General features: G+C 37.0%; 1 protein-coding gene across 1 annotated transcript in view; it reads left to right on the top strand.

The window, feature by feature from the left end:
• Positions 1-22622, top strand: part of SLC13A1 (solute carrier family 13 member 1) — a 90009-nt gene that overhangs the window by 41182 nt on the left and 26205 nt on the right. Inside the window, exon 7 of the mRNA XM_055281422.1 lies at positions 11743-11894. Within this exon, the coding sequence (XP_055137397.1) occupies positions 11743-11894 (152 nt within the window). The remainder of the gene's footprint in view (positions 1-11742; positions 11895-22622) is intronic.

Raw genomic sequence — 22622 nt, 5'->3', positions numbered from 1 at the left:
TGTTTGATAGAAAGATTTCTATAATTCTTGAAACGTTTTTATAGTTATAGTGTGCTAGATAAATTATTATTTTTTATTTTGCACATTGAAATATATTTATATATTTCTACTTCCTTTTGGCTTTCTTTTTTTCTATTTAAAAGTCAGCTAGCTATCAGTCAAATTATTATTCCTTCGTAGGCAATCTTTTCTCTTTGGTTGCTTTAATGATGTGTGTGTATATGTGTGTGTGTGACGGAATTTTACTTTGCTATACCTAAGTACATATTTCTCCTGAATCTGTGTATTGATCTTTTCCAACAATTCTTTCAAATTATCAGGTGTTATTTCTCAATATTCAATTGCCTCATCCTAGTTCTCTGTATTCTCTCCCTCTGAGTCTCCAATTAAATATTCTGCACTTTCTCACTGTGGTTTCTAAGCTACTTAACATCTGTTTTTATGAATAGTAACTTCTGATTTATATTCCAGCTAATTAATTTTCTCTTTAGCTATGTCTATTTTGATGTATTTACTGAGCTTTTAAATTGTTATTTAAATTTAATTTATGTAAACTCTATTTGTCTTAAGATTTGCCTGTAACTTTTATAATCTTTTTCATATTTTCAATTCCTTCTCTAATTTTATTAATCATATGTAAATGTAATTATATTTTGTGTCTGTGTCCAACACCTCTGAAGTCCTTGTGGGTCTCTTTCTTTGACTTAGTTTTTATTTATTTATCGCTGGTTCTCATTTTGTTGAATTATTTTCTTGCATGTTCAGTACTTTTAAACATTGAAATGTTTTTTTAGTTACTATGGAAATTCTATAAGTCATATGTTGCAGCTGCTTGTAAGAGTTTTCAATTATATTCCTATTTCTCTTTAGCACACACATAACATAAATTAATGCTTTAAGAAAAAATGCTCATGGTTAGGAATTTTTAGGGGATATTGTTTTCCCTTAAGTCAGCATGATATTTTCTTTCTACTTCTGCAAAGGATACCAGCTTCATGTGTATTTTCTTATATGATTCCCCACACACATTTGGCCTGGAGCAATATCTTTTATACCAAGCTCTCCTTGCAACATGATAAACTGAAATCTAAAATCCTATTTTAAATCCAGCTTTAAAATTATTGTTGCACTTTAAAAGATTGTTTTTAATATTTTCAATAGCATCTCATTTAGCAGGGAATCTGATTTGTCATGCTGCTGAATAGACAAATATGCTATGTTACTATATTTTGTTTCAGTCATTTTTACAACTAGAAAGAGCAAGGTTTTTCTCAGTGGCACACACACACAAACACACATACACATATGCTTTTTCCTAAGAAAGTACAAGGGAAGCTTCTAAATAGTTAATATTTAGGGCAATAAAATTTTTTAAGTAAATACTGGATTTAATCATGACTTTTAACATTTCTGAAAAATAGAGTTTATTTGTAAAGAGGCCTCATGTCCTTAATGCTGCATTTTAAACATCTCTTTATTCATCACACACACAATAAATGTTTATTACTTTATAAGCATATCCAAATTCACAATATGTAATAGTTCTTTATTAACTATGGTGGATATAAATTCTATTTCAGAGAGTCTTATCTATGACTTCAATTTTACTACCAACTCCTCTGAATTCATCAGGTTATTACTGATTATATTTTCACTAGATCTTCATGAAGAGTTCATACCAGCTGTAAGGGGAAGATCCTCTCCTACAATTTCTTGCTATTCACTTGTCTAGTACTTTCATTCAATCATTTCTTTACAGAAGGACGTGGGGAGAGTTTAGGCATCCCTTGTAAGAAAGCAGAAACACAGGAAAGCATTGCAGAGTGATACCGAGGCCCAGCTGAGGTCAGAGGTTGTGGATTTCTCATAGCACCAGCGAGCTTGGCCAAGGGATTTTCTCCAGTGGCATCCAAGAGAGCATAGAAGTTGATTTTTGTATTAAGCTGAAGTTCAGGGTCTATAAAGATGGGAACAGCAAAATGATAAGCCTGCTGGGATGTTGAAGGCATAGCAGGAGAGTTGTCAGTGATTCATCTGAAGGGATAGGTTTGCCCTGGTAAAGAATGAGGCCTTGAGAAGGGCTAGAAGGACTGGAGCTCCTGATAGGGCCAAAGAGAAGGCACGGAGAAGAGAAAGGGTGGGAAAACCAAAGGGACCACCTACTGTGGCCAGAGCTTCGTCTAATAAAGAATCCATTACTATAAAAAAATAATAATTTCTCCACAGAAATAATCTTCTTATAGACATTTTAAAGCATTAGAACACTGTAGGAAGGCTGGTTTAATTAAATAACATAATCTGTTATTAACTTAACTGAAGACCTTTAAACTCAATATGCAGACCAAAAGGACAGGTTCCCACTGTCTCAATTCCTCTGTGCACTATGGAACTTCCACTTTCCTGTTCCCTTTTTAGTTACATCATCTACCAACATATGGACCATGAAAGCACCAATGTCAAAAGTGGGCATTAATTATTAGTAAATATTTATTTCTTTAATTTTGAAATGTAAAAAGATAAATATTATATCTTCCATTAAGATGGCAGGTTAAATAGGCCCATTTGTTACCACTGTTCTAAGTCTTCATTAAACAAGAACAAATAGACTTTCAAATATAATCCAAATTATATCAACATCAAGAGAAGACATGACAGCAAAATCATTTTGGAAGCTGGAAAGTAAAAGGATGAGTGCAAAATAACTCCATTATCCCCAGTAATCCCATGGAAGCTGAATCCTAAATTGGTAATGAGAAAAGCCAATAAACAATTCAATTTCCATAGCAGCAGGCTTCAACGTTTTTAAAATGTTGAAAAGCAGGAGAAAGAAAAAATTGCTTCTGAAGCAGTTAAATCTTCTACTTTCTTCCCCAAATCCACATGGATGCAACAGCTTCTAATACACCAAACAGAAATATGATCTTCAGACAAGGTAAAACGGGATAAGGAGAATCAGATCCAGTTCTGGGCTGGGGGAGGAAGGAAAACAGGGGTACTGAGTGATAGCTTATAAGTTGAAAATGGAGAACCCGGCCTTCTACCTACACTGGTCCAGGAGCCAGGTCGATGCCTTTCAGGTGTCAGCAGGTAGAAGGCCAGATGATGCTTCCTTGGAGAACACAATCAGCATTAAGAGAGATGAAAACATTGACCTTAGAATTTTCTCAAAAAAAGGCCAAGTCAGATGACATTACAGTGAAGCTTACAGGCAACAACAAATCCCAAAATATGAGTGCAGAGCTTCTACACAAATATTCACTGCCTGAAATGTGAGCAGACAACCAAAAATTCCTGGATATCTGATGAAAGCCTCAATTATGAAAGAGAGAGTGCCAAATAAATAAAAAGAAAAAAGAGCAATTTGCGAGAAACAGAGACTATGCAAGAAGAAGAAACTATAAAAAAGAAAATATCATTAATATAATCAGATAGGTAAACAAATAAATTACTTGTATTTATGAAATACAAATAGTATTCTATAAAACAGAACCAAGAAGGCAAAAATATAAAATATGTAAATACAAAATAAAGTATAAATGTAAAATATAGAGATATAAAAGCATAAATGGAAAATTCAGTAGACAAAATAGAAACAGAATAAACAGGAAATAAGAGGAGTTTCCAAAAAAGAATAGGAAAAAAGAGGAGTATATTAAAAATTCAAGAAAGTTTCTACAATGGAAGAGTACAAGTTTTATGATTAAAGGATTCACTAAATGTCATCAAAATGAATGAAGCAGACCCACGCAGGGCAGGTCTGTTTTAAAATCTTTGAGATTTCAGAATACTATAAGATGACCCTAAAAGCTCTCAAAAAGGAAGAAACACTAATTCCTTATAAAGGATCAAAAATATGAATGACTGAATACTTCTCCCCAGCAGCACTACTCAGAGACAGCAGAAAAATTGCCTTCAAAATTTTAAGTAACATTTATTTCCATCCTAGAGTCAATATCCAGTCAGACTTGTGATGAAATAAGAGGGTAGACTTAAGTCTAGATAGCTCTTTGCAGTTCTAGAGAAAAAAATGACTAGGTTTAGGACAGGAAAGGAAGCCCTGAAAGAGATGTCATCAAGACAATAAAATTGGTAGGATATTGATGTGAATTAGGTATCCTGTCACTTGATTGTTCTGAGAGAATGTTTAAGCAACCAGGGAATATTTGGGACTGATTCAGTAGTATGTACTTAAAAAAATAAGCAAGTGAAGGAGGGAAAAGACATATTCTAACTTAGAGAAGCGGCAGGAAAAGTAATGTATATCATATTTCTAGATGTTAATAGAGCTGTAGGCAACATGTTGAAAATTTGAATTCTGTACTATAAGCAACATTATGACAGAGCCGTAATGGGAGGATGATTCAAAGCATACGTATTCAGTGAAGGAAGCTGTGAAAGAAATCTGCAATCGCTGCCACCAGGTGGCAATAGTGAGTCACATCTGGACCTGCAGGATTTCTGTTCTGACAGGTCCATTGTGATGATGTCATTGGATTCTGCATTTGGTCATGTCCTCGTAGAAAATTTTTCAGTTACTTGGAAGAAGATGTGGAAGGCATACTCCACATGTATGGTAGACAGAAAGGATTGAATAAAAACACAATAGGTTACCATTGTGGTAAAAGCAGTATGAAATGGAACTCAAATGTAGTTTTAAAAATTCATATAAGTGTTCTGGAAGGCAAGTTGGTACAGGGGAAATTCGCTGAGAGAGAACTCACAGACATGGATTTTGCTTTCAAGTCTGCAGTAATCAGCTGGGTCACACTTGAGACTCATTTTGGTCTTCTGAAATATTAGGTCTTTATACCAGATAATCTCTAACTACCTGTCTGCCTTAATAGACTATCATTGCTTTATATGTTTACAAAAACTTATTTCTGGCTATAAAAGTTACAGAAAGTATCAAGAATGTGGAAGATACCCATAATCTCATGGTTAAGAAATAACAATTAAGAAATTATTAATATTTTGATATATTTCATTTCAGCCACATATATATGTTTCATTTCAGGCACATGTGTGTATGTAGAAATATTTTTTGTTTTAAAATTTTACATCATTTTGTACTTTTCATTTCACATAAATCTCCTCATATAACACAGGTACTTTTCCATTCATAATATACCTGTGACAATGTCCTGTGGCCACAGGCTGAAACTACTATCTGGGCAGAAGACTAAAGATTAATCTGCCGTGATACCTGCCCCCTCTGTATAATTTCTGTACCACTAGTTGGTTCCATTAGTGGCTCATTTCAGGCTTTCCTAAGAGACCAATTTTTCAGCTCATTGCCCTCTACTACTTATTCCAACTCCCTCTTGGGCTCAGGTTAAACCCTTGGTCTCGGGCTGAAACTACTATCTGGGCAGAAGCCTAAAGATTAATCTGCTGTGATACCTGCCCCCTTTGTATAATTTCTGTACCACTAGTTGGCTCATTTAGTAGCTCATTTCAGGCTTGCTTAAGAGCCGTATTTTTCAGCTCAGTGCCCTCTACTACTGCCCCTCTGGTCCTCATGCTTTACCCTTTGCTTCAGTATCATCTCATCTGTGTTCAGCCCAGTGAACACAAGCACTCGGTAAAAATAACAGTAAATCTGAATGCATGGAGCTCATGTTTACTGGCTAGATTAAAAAAATGGTGCATTCACCATTCCACTTCAAAAACTCCTCCTCTTAACCTTTAATTTGCATTATGATATATTAGTGTTAGCATTTACTGTAGAATTTTTACCCCGAATTTTAATGCCTTTATAAATTGTCAGTGATATTTGCATAAACATCAGCTCATGTGCAGTAGCAATAATGTATATTTTAAAGGTCGTTATTAATAAAAAATGTGTGGTTAATTCATAAGGCATAAAGCATGGCAAACATATTAACCTGTTTCTGTTTTGATTTTTTTGTTTTATATCTTCCAATATCTCTTAATAATTCTATATATATGCATATATTTACAGTTAAGCTTTTATATGAAATCCAATTTTTTCTTTATTTATATTTTTGAAAGTTTTAAAGTGGCAAAGATAAATCATATAAACACTGCATATTTTAAGTTTCCATTCTTATTATCAATTTAGTAATATTCAAATTATGCATCACTTTCTGGTTTGTGTTTGAAGTCTTTCCTATAGTAAAATACTTAGTGTTAAGCTTCAAATTTCAATTGTCACTTTGTATGACTCATAAGAATTTTTAAGCTTATTTCCCTATCTTATTTACATACCATTTATTTTGTGTCAAATTTCAATGGAATGTTTTATCATATAGAAAATACAAATGATTTCTATGTATAAAATATAAGGGAAAGGGAGACGTTTGTAAATTAGTTTATTTTGGGTGAAGCATAGAGTCCTTTGTGGGCTGACCTTAAAGTTAATTAGAAAGTAAAAGGTAAATTACAATCCAATGCACCTGACCCTGCTATGCTAAATGCCATTTTCATATCTATGATGACTTTTAGTGAGTAGTAATTTTTTCCTTATCACAACTTTTCAAAAAGATATTTTAATAATGTCTCAAATAGCATGTTTATCTGTATGGAAGATGGCATTTCTTCTGTTTATCCTGGAGAAGGGAGAACCCTTGTAAACTGTTAGTAGCAATGTAAATTGGTACAACCATTATGGAAAACAATATAGAGATTCCTTAAAAAATTAGAAAAAAAAATAGAAGTACCATGTGATCCAGCAGTCTCACTTCTGGATATATGTACCCACAAAACGAAATCAATATGTCAAAGATATATCTGCTTCCCCATATTAATTGCAGCATTATTCACAATAGCCAAGATATGGGAACAGCTTAAGTGTCCCTTGATAGATGATGAATGGATAAAGAAAATGTGGTCTGAGTTACTATAACAATCCTTTTATGGTTGTCCTTGCATTAATTCTTGCCTATTTCAGACCTTTCCTATACACAGTAGCCTAAAAAAAAAGTACAAGTGTATTTAAGAAATACACAAACACAAGAAGACAAAAGATAATAAGTGTTTGTATATTCCTTAACTACATTTAGATTTTTGTTTGAAGGCCGTAGTCTGTAGAATGAGTCTGTAACAGGCAAGAATTGATGCAAGAAGATCCATAAACACACTATTTCGTTAACCTAGGCCAGAGATAATGTTGACTGAGACCGGGGTGACAACAGCGCAGATGGAGAAAATTGAACAGAGTCCAGGCATGTTTCAGTAGATACAACTGACAGAATATGGGATGAGCAAGATAATGTTTTCGAGGAGGACAAGCAATATATAACAGCAAAGTGGCTGAGAGTATGAGCTCTAAAGCAAGACTGCGTGGTCTCAAAACCCGAGTCTGTCATTTTCGGGCTCTGGGACCTCGAACAATTCACTTAACTTCTCTATGTCTTTTATTTATAAAATGACATTAAAATTGTACCCACCTCATTGTATTGTAAGACTTAAATGAATTAAAACATTTAATTGATTTTAACTTGGATCAGTGCTTATTACATGCTAAGGACACTATAAGAGTTTATTATAGTGATGGTGATGCCATCAGCTTATATAAGTGATCCTGATGAACTAGGTTTGACAAAAGAAGTAATAGCCTTGGTCCTGAACATTTTCAGATTGGAGTTTTATTGAAGACATTCTATATATATATATCTATATATATATATATACACACACACACACACATACACATACATACACACACATATATATTCAAATATATATATAGTTTTGTTTTGTTTTGAGACGGTTCTTGCTCTATTGCTCAGGCTGGAGTGTGGAGTGCAGTGGTGCGATCTCAACTCACTGCAACCTCCGCCTCCCAGGTTCAAGAAATTCTTCTTCCTCAGCCTCCAAAGTAGCAGGGATTACAGGTGCCTGCAACCACGCATGGCTAATTTTTGTATTTTTAGTAGAGACAGGGTTTCACCATGTTGACCAGGCTGGTCTAGAATCCTGACCTCAAGTGATCCACCTGCCTCGGCTTCCCAAAGTGCTGAGATTCCAGGCATGAGCCACTGTGCCTGGCCCTCAAATTATGTTGAACAGGCAATTGGATACATGGGTCTAGAGGGAGGAGTCTGGCTGAAGACAGAAGTTTGGTGATCTGGCATAAAAATAGTCATTAAATCAATAAAAATAAGATATTTTTAAAGGAGAAACATTAGAGTGAGGAGAGGCAAGGGCCTGTGACAGTTTAAAGAAATTCCTGTTTTAAGGAAGGATGGAAGGCAAAAAAACTGGCAAGGGAGACAGAAAAACAGGCAGAGATAGAAAAACCCAAAGAGTGAGATATCACAGAAACTCAAAGCAGAGTTTTTTCAGTAAAAAGAAGAGATAAACTCTTTTAGATGCTTGCTTAGGGGACTACAAAGTTGAGATTGAAAGGTTCCTATTGAACTTAGCACTGAGGAGATTACTGATAATCACAGGAAGTGCATTGTAGGTGGAATGAGGAGACAAGCAAGATGGAAGCATTTAAGAAAATGGAGTCAGTGAATGTAAACAACTCTTTTGAGTAGTTTGGCTGTGAAAATGGAGATGAGTTAGGGAAACAGTTTACTTGAAAGGAGGGTTAAGAAGTCTTTCTTGTTTTTATTCTGTAAAGATGGCTCAAAAATAATTAAATGTTGATTAAAATTCCAATAGTCTGTAGTGGAAGGTTTCTGAGAAAACCTCAGAGACTGTGGTCCAGAAACAAGAAGTTGGAGGAGAAACATTGACTCTATTAATTATGTAGAGAACAAGAAGATGGGGCAAATGCAAGTAGGTTTCCACATTTCACAGTGATACCATTGTCTGCTGGCTTCTATTTTCTCTGTGAAGTAGGAGGCAAAGCTACTTGCAAAGACTGAGAAGGAGCATTAAGAGGCACATATAGAGATAACAAAGAAGGTTTTATATTTCCTTGTGGAAACAGGTAGAGTAATTTGGTTATGCAAACACAGTAGGGTAGAGAAGCAACATCATTACATCATTGGATGTTTGTGATCATGAATGATCCCATCTGCTCTACTGTGCATGTAATTTTTAACAACAGTAGCTGGCTACTCAGAAGCAGACATGACATGGAGAGAGAGAATAGTTGGGTTTATAATCAGTTGGAATTTTCATAAAGAACTACCATTCAAGAAAAGACAAGAAAGAGAGTTTGGAGTTTTGTTAAGAAAATTTATTGAAATGGTGTACCATGGAATCTAAACTGAATAAGGATGGAAGTAAAGAAAGGAGAGGACCATAACTGGGCATAACTACATACTTCATTGACTTAGATTTGCCAGTGCAGTTTGAAGAACTGTAGAGATAGAATTAATTCAACAACGAAGTTGGAAGAAGAAACTGTGATAACTGTGCCAATTTCTTGATAACTGGGATAGTAAAATGATACTCTTTCTACCCCTGAGTAACTATAACATCAAGCACACACTTAGGTATTTCGCATTTCATTTCCACAGTACGTGCAAATGAGGTGACCAAAAAACAGTTTTAGACTCTTAAACTTAGTGTTTAAAATGAGAAGGCTGAGAGATAGTCTGCTTATGGAGAAAGTCGGAGTATTTCTCCAGTACCCCAACCCCCTGCCACTTGTACCATCATAGTCAAAAGAAGGGAAGAGTCTCCTACTTAACAAGGTGAGATAGATGTTAAGAAACTACTACTTGGAGAACTTGCTGCCTACCAACCTAGACTTAGAAAAGGTCAATGGATTAGTGTTTGACACATTCTTGAAAAATTAGAAAGTCAAAACTCGTGGCTGAATTTCCTTACTTAATCAAGTTTCGGCTGCACTGTCACTGACAACAGGACAGAGGTGACTGTTTCCTTTGGACCAGATGTAGGAAACATGTGGGAGGAGTGTCATGTGGGATCATTTGAAAGGCAACTTCCTCCAGAAGGGATTTTTGACAGCATAAGTGGATATCAACATAAAGAGACCAGGTAGACTATCACAGGCAGACACCATGAGTGTGTCATATGCCACCAGGCAGAAGATGTATATTACCTACGTAGAAAGAACAACAATCTGATGTTCTTATTTGGATAATAAGAGTCTCATAAAATCCCATAAAATTGCCCACCAGATGGAGTCATTTCAAACATTCACCATGCCTGGAAAGTACTAATGCCATTTTAAAATTAATACACAGTCAAATAAGACCTCTCCTAATCCTTACCACTCCTCTCCTGATCCTGTTCTTCTTTTGACATTCCAAATGTTGAAGGTTTAGAAACTGAGTGTAGCAAGTGGTGAGAAGAATTGGAACTAGGAGAGAAGGAGAAAGTCAAACTCACAAACCTCCTTCCAGCTATGGGCTTTCAAGCAAGCCTGATCTAGGGGATAAGAGAATGCTTAAGTTTAAAATTTGGGATTTTTCTTATTAAATAAGGCACTGTTTATTTTAACTACTGAAATGAAGCTATTCTTCTGACTAAAGATAACTGAAAAACTATTCATTAAATGAAATGACCGGAAAAGTTATTGGTTCTTCTTTGAATTTCACCACAGGAACAGGAAGAATCAAACCAACAAAGGGTGTTTACAGGGTCATGGGTGAGAAAAAGAATGAAGTTGCTTTTGGCTTACACCCTAGGAAGTCATCTCTTAAATAAAACACTTACATTTGGACTAGTGATTCCCCAAGTGAAACCGTTTCGGGATGTGCCATTGTCCAAGGTGTAACTATGGGGGTGTTGACTGAGGTGGAGAACTGAAAATCGTTGGAAATGAGATAAAAACTCTGTGAGGCCAGGATATTTGAAGGGCTACTCATGAACATCGTATAGTCATTCAGTCACTGACAAGATTTGGACTAAGGAAGATGATTATGTGCTGAGTGCAAATGTTATCTTAAATGACAGTGGATGACCAGGAGATCAAAATACAATGGTCAAAGGAATGGGGAGAGAAAGAGATATCCAAGTTATGTGATCCTTAAAAAAAAAAAAAAGGATGTATTTTTTGTGTGAGTAGAGGATTAATGTTCTGGAAAAGACAGTGGGAGCAAAGAGGACACTGACTTATCTCTCAATGCTGAGGTATATGGTGTTGAAAACATTCCATTTCAGGAGTAATATCCCCTGGGAACCATCCATTAAGGTGTGTAGGTGGGGAAACCCTTCTTAAAGAAGTTCAGGGACTTATTGAGTATTGAGTACCACCAGTATCAACAGAAAAATAATGAAAAGCTTTGGGAGCAGTGGTGAGAAGGAAAGACATGGGGGAAGAGTTGGGTAAGAGACAAGAAAGAAAGATGAAGAAATGAATGAAATTGGGTTTTTAAAATATTTCAGTGGCTTCAGCTTAAATACTTTTATTGCTACATCTCTATTGACGGAAAGACAAATGCTGTATTAGTCAGCTCATATCACCATAACAAAATACCACAGACTAAGTGGCTTCAACAATAAAAATTTATTTCTCACAGTTCTGAAGACTGGATCAGGGTCTGGCAGGGTCAGTGTCTGGTGAGGGCTCTCTCCTGGCATTGCAGACAGATGCCTTCTTGTGGCTTTCTCCATAGCAGAGAGAAAGGAATCAAGCTGTCTAATGTGTCCTCTTATAAGGACATAATCCTATCAGACGAGGGCCACATCCTCAAAGGAAGGCCCAGTATCTTCCAAATGCCCCATTGCCAAATACAATCACATCAGGAGTTAGGGTTTCAACATATGAATTGGTGGGGGTGGTGGGATACAAACATTCAGTCCATAACAAATATAGAGCAGTTCTCATGGTACTTTTTTGTTGTTGTTGAACAGAACTCAGGCATGGGAACCAAATATCGAACAAAGAAGGGCCACATGACATGTAAACTTATGTGTTTGTGCATTGCCTACTCTTCTACCATTGGTGGACTAACAACAATCACTGGTACCTCCACCAACTTGATCTTTGCAGAGTATTTCAATACGTAAGTAACCTTTTTGGATTGGTGATTTAACATACGGGCAGCACACAAATTATAAAAATTATTCTTACCCGATTCAGAGAATCCAAGTACAGAGATGTTATGTTAACTCTCCCTTGTTTTCCTTCAGGACATCTATAGATCTACAGACCTTCCTTTGTACTGAGAGTTAAATATTCAGGGAATACTGAATTAACTTGTGCCAACAGATTTCCCAGGTCAGCTCAGAGGAGTTAACTCTTGGCTGACCACTCTAAACAAACAGGAAAAACATTTTTCATTGAAAATAATACTACAAATGATAATTAACTAAAGTGAAAAGGAATTATTTTCTTGGGACAATTTATGTAGGGTTTGGGGACCAACATGTGAACTTAAATAATGAATGGTGAACAGAGGTATTAATCATGGAAGGGTTGGCTTTGGAATTCAAAAAAGATTTGAAAGATTGAACAATTACAGTAAGTGTCAGTAATAAAGTATTCTACAAACAGATATATGACTCTTAATATGTTTGGAACTGTGATGACAATCCATTGCAGAAATGGGAATCTGTGGATTCAACAGGTAGAACACTTGGGTTAAAAAATCCTCCACTTGCAGGTACTTAGGTTGTGAATTATTTTACTTACTTATTTATTTTTTTGAGACAGGGTCTCACTCTGTTGCCCAGGCTGGAGGACAGTGGTGCGATCTCAGCTCACTGCAACTTTTGCCAAGTGATCGTCGTGCCTCAGCCTCCCGAGTAGCTGGGATCACAGGCATGCACCATAATACCCAGCTAATTTTTGTGCTTTCAGTAGACATGGGGTTTTGCCATGTTGGCCAGGCTGGTCTCAAACTCCTGATCTCAAGTGATCCACCTGCCTTGGCCTCCCAAAGTGCTGGGATTATAGGCATGAGCCACTGCATCCGGCCACATTATGAATTTAACAACAACAAAAAGGTCCATGATTCTCCCAAGACTTAATTTTTTCATATGTAAAATAGTCACAGTTCATACGGGTATTGTGAGAATTCAATGAAGTAAACTATGTAAAAATATTTTGCGCTATGTAAGTATCATTGAAACAATAGTATGAAAGTCTGTGGTGTCATATGAGCACTCTGACTGGTTCTACTAAAAGAACAGATAATAATCAGAATTTCAAGAAGATAAATAGGATTGAGAAAGCCTAGGAACAGGATTTGGGTTCACAGAAAAATTAGAGTTTAGAGGCAGGAAAACTACTCTCTGTGAAGTAGATTCATAGACGCTATGAATTTTCTGAAATTATTTGCAAAATGTTGTGCATGCATGGATTCTCTAAGAAATCCAAGACTCAAAAAATGTCAATCTCCATTCTAGAAAGAATGGGTGTTTGTGTTCAAAGAACACTGGTATAGGAGTTTAGGATCAATATTACACAGACCTTTAAGAGTATTGTTTCTATGAATATATATCCCTTATGTACACTCCAATTACTGACTTAGAAAACTTTAAAAGGTTTTCGGTTTATAAATGAGAGGCTTCTGAAAGTCATAGTACCAGTGAGGATTTATCCAACATATCCCCTAATTCAAGACAAGAAACGCACCTGACATCTTTTTGAAAATGACTTGTATCCTTTCTCATGAATTCTCCAAGGGAAGAGATTCCACATCTTAGTTCCTGTCTGTGAACTTCTTTTTCTAATATCCAGACCAAATTCTTATGCTTTATCTTTGTTGATATTAGAGAACTGCTGGTTTCCATCATTCCCATGAAATTAGTTGATACAGTCAAAGTAATTCATATTGAGGTTGTTTTGGTCTTTGTGATCTTGCAGAGTGTATCAACCAAATTTTGTTTAACTTTTCCCTTGATTTATTGAGTGCACTAATCTATTTGTAGTGACAGATTAAGGGCATTATAGCACTTTAAGCAAAAGGTTTTAGTAACTATTTTCACTAGTTATTATCTTCTACTTCTCCTAACCATGGGAATTTGGCCAAAAAGTCCTTTAAATTTAAAGAATGCTTAAAATATATTTTGAAACATAATGATGTTTTTCTCCAAAAGGTTGTCTTTATATTAGGAATTATATGCAAACTGGAAAAAATTCAAAGAATCCTTTTATGATACAAAATATGGGAATAGAAGGGAAAATAACTTTATGTGAAAAAATATAATTGATAGTATTAAACAAGCAATATATTTATTAAAATTTTGCTTAAATGTTGGCCCTACAAAATGCGGTAGCATCTCAAAGCAATAATAAAATTGAATGTATTAAATTTCAATGGAAAATATTATAGAAGCATGTGTGTGTGTGTGTGTGTGTGTGTGTATGCATACTTTTTCAGTGTTTGGAGCTGAAGAGAAATAGCTTTTTATCTACATATCCACTACAATAATGCCACCTTTTCCTCTTGGTACTACTTGTAAACTTTTAGAGTAATACCAATGATCCTTTTGAACAATTTCATTTTGGATCCTTCCCAGCTCCAAAGGATGCATGAAACCTCAGAGTTAATGGCTTCATACCATTGACGTTTAGAGAAAGGTGCCATCTTACAAATAAACTATTGGAGGAAGAAATTATATAACGTATTTTGAAGCCTTATATTTCTATTATTTTGATATACATATAATGTTTTATATACAATCTCTTTATATATAATGTATATATAATAATATTTAAAATGTATTTTGTGTTCCTTTTTACATAAAGCAAACAAAAAAATGAATTCTGAGAAAGCTAAAAGTTATTCAATACAAATAGAAACAGACCTTCATTCATTCATTCAATTAATAAGCATTTCTTGAGAACTGGCAATGTGCAATGCACAGTTTTGAATTATTTTGTACAATGCAAGAAATAAAACCTGTCAGGAAGAATATTTCATCTAATTGTCTAGACAAAACATAAATATGAGAAAAACATTAAAATGTAAAAACATAGAAATATTTATTTTTTGACCTATAGGTGAGAAGGTAGAGAGATGTATTAAGTCCTTGACAGATAATTTACACATATTATAGTGTACCTATATCCTGGATATCCTTGCTTAATTAAAAGCATACGCTTGGGAGTTAAAACATCTGTGTTCAAATCCCAGCTCTTTCATTCACCAGCTAGGTGACTTTGGACAATTATTAAGCTCTCAAAGCCTGTTGCCTTTTCAAGCAAATGAGGAAAATAATATGATCTCTCTCTTAGAGGATTATTTTGAGTTTTGCATAAAATAAGTAGCACTTAGTGCCTAGGACAAAGCATGGGCTGAATAAACATTGGTTGGCCAGGTGCAGTGGCTCACACCCGTAACCCCAGCACTTTGGGAGGCCAAGGTGGGTAGATGGCTTGAGTTCAGGAGTTCAAGATGAGCCTGGGCAACATAGCAAAACCCTACATTTACAAAAAATATATAAAAATTAGCCGGTATGGTGGTGCACACCTGTAGTCCTAGCTACTCAGGAGGCTTAGGTGAGGGGATGGCTTGAGCCCAGGAGGTGAAGGATGCAATAAGCTGAGATTGCACCACTGCACTACAGCCCAGGTGACAGAGGGAGACCCTGCTTCAAAATAAATAAATAAATAAAATAAAATAAATGTTGGTTATTGTTACTACTAGAGTTGAGAAAGTTGAGGTCCAGTTTAGCAAACTGAAGACCAAAACCAAAGCCAGCCAGACCCTTAAGGCTGCCTCTTTAAAAGTTACCTTCCTAGAAACATCACAGAAGGTGTTTCCTAAAAGAGGGCTGTAGCTGTGTCCCACATACCTTGGTTGCTACAGAAAATGTGTCCATATGACTTGGAATAATCTTAAAAGAGGCAAGCACCACATTTATGGAGAAAATGAATGAAAATAACTCATTAAATCAAAGTACCAAAAAGTCTGTAACTGTTTTTTTAGGGAGGAGTGAAATAGTCTGTGCATGTTTTACATAGTTTAGAATAGCTGTATGAAGATTGGCACTATAGGAGTCTGGAGACAGGAAACCAATTAGGAGTCTGTGATCAAAGTGCCAACAAATGATTAAAGGCAGAACTAGGCTAGTTGTAAAGTGATAGGAGGATTTGGACTCAAGACACTGCAAAGTCAGAAGGTTGTAAGTAATTAGATATGAGGATTTAAGGGTAAGGAGGGGTTAGGGCAACTCTGGGGACTTTTGTCCATAAGGTCAGATAGATAGTGATGCCATGAACTTCTTGAGAAGACATGGGAAAGTGCAGGTTCACTGGAGAAATTAATAAATTTGAATTTGGATACATTTAAATACCTACTGAGAACATATCCACAAAGTGATTTTCAGCAATCATTTGCAAATGCATCATTTTAGTTAGTTATAAATTTGAGTGTCTCTCTATAGGCAAATAGTAATTTTTTGAGCATGAAAATGGTCACATAGGGAAAAAAAGTTAAAAGAATTGAGACATGGATAGACTCTTAGGAAATATTGACAAGGAAGAGGATGAGCAAAGTTAATCGAGGTAGGAGAAGAATCAGAAGCATATGATATTTTGAAAGCCTAAAGACCATTTTCAAAATGGAGGATGAGTCAGGGCTTGTACAGTGGTGTAAGAGAGGCATGCAGGATGATGGCTGATATTTATAAAGTATGAAATATTTCTGACCTTCTGATTCTTAGAATCTGGTAGTAGCTGGGGCACCTAAATTCTTAAATTCCTACACTCCCCTATGATTAATTCACCATTAGCTTTAATAAATCCTTGCAACAGGGTATTCTGGAAATAGTCTTTGTTCCACCACCTCTTGTTGTAATTACACAAATTCATTAGGTTTTCATTGGCTCTTCCATAAAGAAAATCCTGTTTGCTTAATGCTCTCTACCTGATTCTTATCCCCTTTTGCTCCACTGATACACTCTTCCAGTCATCAACTAACATTTTCTAACACTAGTGTTAATAAATACTATCTTGTAATTAAGCTATTACTTCCTACTCTGGTTCTTGAAAAATCAGCCATTTTGTTCCATTGAAGCCTTTGCTGGAGTTGCCTAAAAAGCCACAGCTAGGGAACTTCCACAAGGGAATGCCCAGACAGTCCTGAGATGGGGCGAATTGAGATTCCAAAGAAAGAAGAACGAAATACCAGGGTGATTGGTACAAAGCGTATATTAGGGGAACTTACAGAGTGCAATCCTCTAGCGGAACAATGAGAGAAAAGGAATGTTCTACATAGGTGCGTCCACTGTGAGGGGGTCAGAGCATAGAGTTTAAGGAATTTGGCTTGGGGCTAGGGCCAGTTTCTTTCTAGTAAACCTAGATACTTTTATCAGTGCCTGGGAATGTTCAAGTCCCCAGTTTGAATTCAAGCCTGCAGGGAAAAAAACCTGCAGATGGCTGGGTCACACAGAGGAACTCTAATTTTCAGTTAGGACTCAGAAAGGAAGCAGAGGGAACCGGGGGACCCCACACCAGCCAACTCTGTCAGCATGTTTCTGTACTTTTGTGGATTCAATACCATTTAGCGCTCTGTTCTGTTATTTCTTAACCACCATTTTCATCTCTTTTAAAAATCATAACCTATGTTTACTCTTCCATAAGCTTGTCTTATCCACACACGCACTTTGAGGATTACACCATCACCCTTGAAAATTACAAGCTTGTAATGGCTGAACGAATCATTGTCCTATTCTTCTTTTAGCCCATAAAGGATACAAGTAGGTGATTTTGTTAGACTGTTTTGTGCTACAATGAAGGAACACCTGAGACTGCATAATTTATAAAGAAAAGAGGTGTATTTTGGCTAATGCTTCTTCAGGCTGTACAAGCATGACACCAACATCTGCTCAGTTTCTGGGGAGGACCTCAGGAAGCTTCCAGTCATAGCAAAGACAAAGGGGAATCACATGGCAAGAAAGTAAGAGACACAGGGGAGAGGTCCCAGACTCTTTTTAACAAGCAGATCTCCTGTGAACTCTACCACAGGGAGGGCACCAAGGGATCCGCCCCCATGACCCAAATACCTCTCACTAGGTCCCACTTTCAACATTAATGATCATAAATTTAACATGAGATTTGAAGCGAACAAACATCCAAACCATATCAGTGATCAATAAACATCAGTAGAGATGAACTGTATTAAGACATAATGAAGTACTAATTACTCTTGGGAATCATCTAAATAGCTGAATAATCTTTTAGTATCAAAACAAACCTATGAAAGGAAATATTATTAGGGTCAATTACTACTTTCATGGTAGAGTGGTTTTGATGCATCAATCTCATCAAACAAGTACAACAGCTATTGGTTAAACATACACACAAAAGATCTACTGGATAAAGAAAGGAAGATTATCACAAATGAAATTTCACACCTTGCTGATTACCAAATTATATTTTTTAGTTTATAGGTATCAGCTGTGAAATCTATGGGTAGAGAAAGCAGGTTGGAAGAAAGCTGTATTATCAATGATTAACACAGTCACTGTTGCTGTGTTTTACATCACTAATTAAAGAGTAAGAAGATAAACCAATTATGGTTGACCCTTAAACAACACAGGTTTGAACTGCATGGGTTTCCTCATATGAAGATTTGTTTCAAAAAATGCTGTTGGTCCTCCATATCCACAGGTTCCACATCTGCAACCAAACGCAGATCAAAAATACAGTATTTGAGGGCTGTAGAACCCACGGACACAGAGGGCCAACTTTTTATATATACACATGAGGATTATACTGACTTCAGGAGTTGAGTATTTCTGGATTGTGGTAACTGCGGGGCTTGCTAGAACCACTCCCCCTCACATATGAGGAATAACTACCTAGCAATAACCACTTTCAAAGACTACTGTGATTTTTCCCTGCAGAAATGAGCAATATATACTTCTCAGTAATAATTCCTCTGGTAAATACTATGGAAGAAATTCTGACATGGCAGAGTTTGGGCTTAGACCTCAATTCAGATTTCAAGCCCACCATATATTAGCTTAACTTCTGTGACTATCAGTTTCCTTTTCTGTAAAATGCGGATGATACTAGAACTTACAACGTTACTGAAATAAATAAATGCCATGACGCACATGTGGCTCTAGCGGAGGGTCTGGCACATAGTAACTTGTCAATAATGTTAGCTGTTGTTGTTGCCACTGCTCTACTTTTGCCATTGCCGTTAAAAATCTCAGCCTGGATCATGAATGATAAATAGTTAATATTTTGAGGAAAATCCTCTGGAAGTACACACATACAAAATGGAAAAGTAGCTTTATCTGAGATAATCAAAACTGTCATCAGTCAAAAGGTCTATAATTGGTGTGCAATTATAGTATCTATAGTAGCATACTATGACACTTAATGCCTAAAATTTGTTCCAAGGTTATAAATTTCTGAGACTACATTCATTCTTTTGAAGCTATGTTCTGAGTATTTCAAGGGTATTAAAGTTATTTGTTTTGCAGTGGGGCATAAGTTGCATATAACATATAATTTACATACAGTGACAATGACTCTTCCTAAGAGTCAGCCTTGATGCATAAATGTGCTTTAGGTCAAAGCACATCTCTGTGTTATGGGGCATCATTTCTACAGTTGTTTTAAAATGCCAAGAAAACATAAAGTTTGTACTCCAGCCTATGGATGTTTTGTAATATATATGGCATTTTCTCTTTTTATCTGGGAGCTAAAATTGAGGATATAATGGTTTAATGAACAAAAGTTGTGTTTTAAACTCCTCCTGGGTAAAAAATCCTGTTTGACTACACAATCTGACTTTGAGCAATCCACTTAGCCCCCTAAGACTCAGTTTCTTCCTGTGTAAAATAAAAATTTAATGCTTTCTTCACAGGATTTTTGATAAAATTAAAAGTGCTTAGCTCATCTGCTCATTTCTACCTAACCTCTAAAACTTACAGTGCCCCAAGAGAAGCACTTCCAGTTTCTCTTCTAAATCTCCATTACTCCTTAAATTATCAGACCCATTTCTATGTTTGTAATACCACCTATGTGCTGATAACTACCAATTTTATATCTCTATCCCTGCCCTCTCCTCTGAATTTCAGACTTATTTATCCAGCTGCATTCCAACATGACCACTTCAAAAACTGAGGGACATCTCAAATCATCACATCCCAAAACAGCATGCTTGATCTGCCACCTCTCCCCTGCCCTCCTGTCAATCCAACTTCCCCTCAGACTTTGCCATTTCAACATATGACATCTTTTCTCCATTTCCTAGGTTTTATTCCAAATATATCTAAAATCCATTGCCTTCTGTTTATCTTCACATGTAAACTAAAATCTACTCCACTCTACCCTACTTCCAAGGGACTTTATCTTCTAATAGGTTTCCCTGTGCATTTCTCTTCTAGTGCTACCTTACAAATGGCAATCAACTTAGTGGCTTAAAACAACACACATTTATTATCTCATTATTTTGTGGGTCAACAGTTAGGAAGAAAGGGCAGAGCAAGATGGTGGAATAGAGGGCTCCATGGATAGTACCCCATGCAAGGACACCAATTTAACATCTATCTACATACAGAAAAGCACCTTGATAAGGACCAAAAGTCAGGTGAGCACTCACAGTAGCTCCTTCTAATTTCATATCATTGAAAGAGGCACTGAAGAGGTAGAGAAAATAGTGTAAAATCACAGATGCTGCCCCTCCCTCATTCCCTGGCAGTGGCAGCATGTTGCAGAGAGCATTCTTGTGCTGTGGGGTAAGGAGGAGCCCAGCAATTGTGAGGCACTGAAATCAATGCTGCCCTGTCATAGCAGAAAGAAAAACAGGACCAAACTCAGCAGACACCCACACACCAAGGGAGTATTTAAACCAGATGTAGCCAGAGAAGAAGTGCCCATCCCAGCAGTTGGAACTTGACTTCCCGCCACCCTCACCACCGCGTGCTAAAATGTTCTGGGGCCAAAAATAAACCTGAAAGGAAGTCTAGGGTACAAAAACTACAACTCCTAGGCATCTTCTAGTGCTGAACTGTGCCTAGAGCCAGAGGACTTGTGTGGGGGGAATGTAGTCTACTGGGACAAAAGACAGGGCAGCTAAGGGAGTCCTGACATCCCCTCTTTGCTAACTCCAGGTTGCAGGGATTGCAGCTCCAAAAAAAGACTCCTTCCTACTGCTCGAGAAGAGGAGAGGAGAGGGAAGAGTGGAGAGGACTTTGTCTTGCATCTTGGATACCAGCTCAGCCACAGCAAGTTAGGGCACTGGCCCCCTTTCCAGGCTCTAGCTTTAGGACGACATTTCTAGACACACCCTAGGCCAGAATGAAATCTGTTGTTTTGAAGAAAAAGACCCAGCCTGGGAGGTTGCATCACCTGCTAACTAAAGAGCTCTTTGTCAGCCAGGTACGGTGTCTCACAACTGTAATCCCAACACTTTGGGGGGCCAAGGCGGGCGGATCATGAGGTCAGGAGCTCAAAACCAGCCTGGCCAACATAGTGAAACCTCATCTTTACTTAAAAATATAAAAATTAGCCGGGCATGGTGGCACATATCTGTAGTCCCAGCTACTTGGGAGGCTGAGGCAGGAGAACCGCTTGAATTTGGGAGGCAGAGGTTGTGATGAGCCAAGATCATGCCACTGCACTCCAGCCTGGGCAACAGAGTGAGACTCCATCAAAAAAAAAAAAAAAGTTATTGGCCCCTGAAGGCAAGACTCAGGAACTATATCAAGGGCTTTGGGTGAGACTCTAGAGACTCTAAGAGTTGCTGGCTTCAGGTGAGAATCAGTGCATTCTTAGCTGTGGTGGCTATGGGTTGAGACTCCTGCTTAACAAAAGCAGAGGGAAAAGTAAAGAGGACTTTGGCTTACACTTCAGGTGCCAGCTTGGCCACAGGGGTGTAGAGCACCATGCAGGTTCTTAAGGTCTCTGATTCCTTGACTTGGCTCTTGGATGGCATTTATGGACCTGTCCTGGGAAGGAGGGGAAGTCCTCTGCCCTGAAAGGTGAGTCCCAGGCCAGGCAGTATTCACACAAGCTGACTGAAGAGCCCTCGGACCTTAAGGGAAAATCAGTGGTAGTTTGGCAATGCTCCCCATGGATCTGTGGTGGCAGTGGACACAGGGTGAGCTTTCACTGCCTTTGGAAAGGGGCGGGAGAGTGGGAAAGACTATGTCTTGTGGTTTGAGTGCTAGCTGAGCCATAGTATATTAGAACATCAAGCCTCACCCTATACGTAAAAAATAAAAAGCAAGAAACTAAACCATATCACTAGAGAAACTCACTTTCACTAAAAGCTTCCTTTTATTGAAAGAAGTAGAGATAAAAGGAAGAAAAGACCACAAAACAACCAGAAAATAAATAACAAAATGGTAAGAGTAAGTCCTTACTTATCAATAGTAACATTGAATGTAAGTGGACTAAACTCTCCAATCCAAAGACATAGAGTAGTTACATGGATAAAACACAAGATCTATTGGACAGTTGCCTACAAGAAACACACTTACCCAATAATGACATAGTTCACTGAAAATAAAGAGATAGAAAAAGATATACCATGACAATTGAAACCAAAAAGGAGCAGGAGTCACTATAGTTATATCAGGCAAAATAGATTTCATGACACAAAGTATAAGAAGAGACAAAGAAGGTCACTATATAATGATAAAGGAGTCAATCCAGCAAGAGTGTATAACAGTTGTAAATATATATGCAACCAACATGGGAGCTCCCAGATATATAAAGCAGACATTATTAGAGCTAGAGAGAGAGGGAGAGAGAGAAAGAGACCTCAATACGATAATAGCTAAAGACTTCAACACCCCACCTTCAGCATTAGATGGACCTT

The sequence above is a fragment of the Symphalangus syndactylus genome, chromosome 6 (genome assembly GCF_028878055.3).
Source record: "Symphalangus syndactylus isolate Jambi chromosome 6, NHGRI_mSymSyn1-v2.1_pri, whole genome shotgun sequence".
Classification (NCBI taxonomy): Eukaryota; Metazoa; Chordata; class Mammalia; order Primates; family Hylobatidae; genus Symphalangus; species Symphalangus syndactylus.
This window is presented reverse-complemented; position numbering and strand designations above follow the sequence as displayed.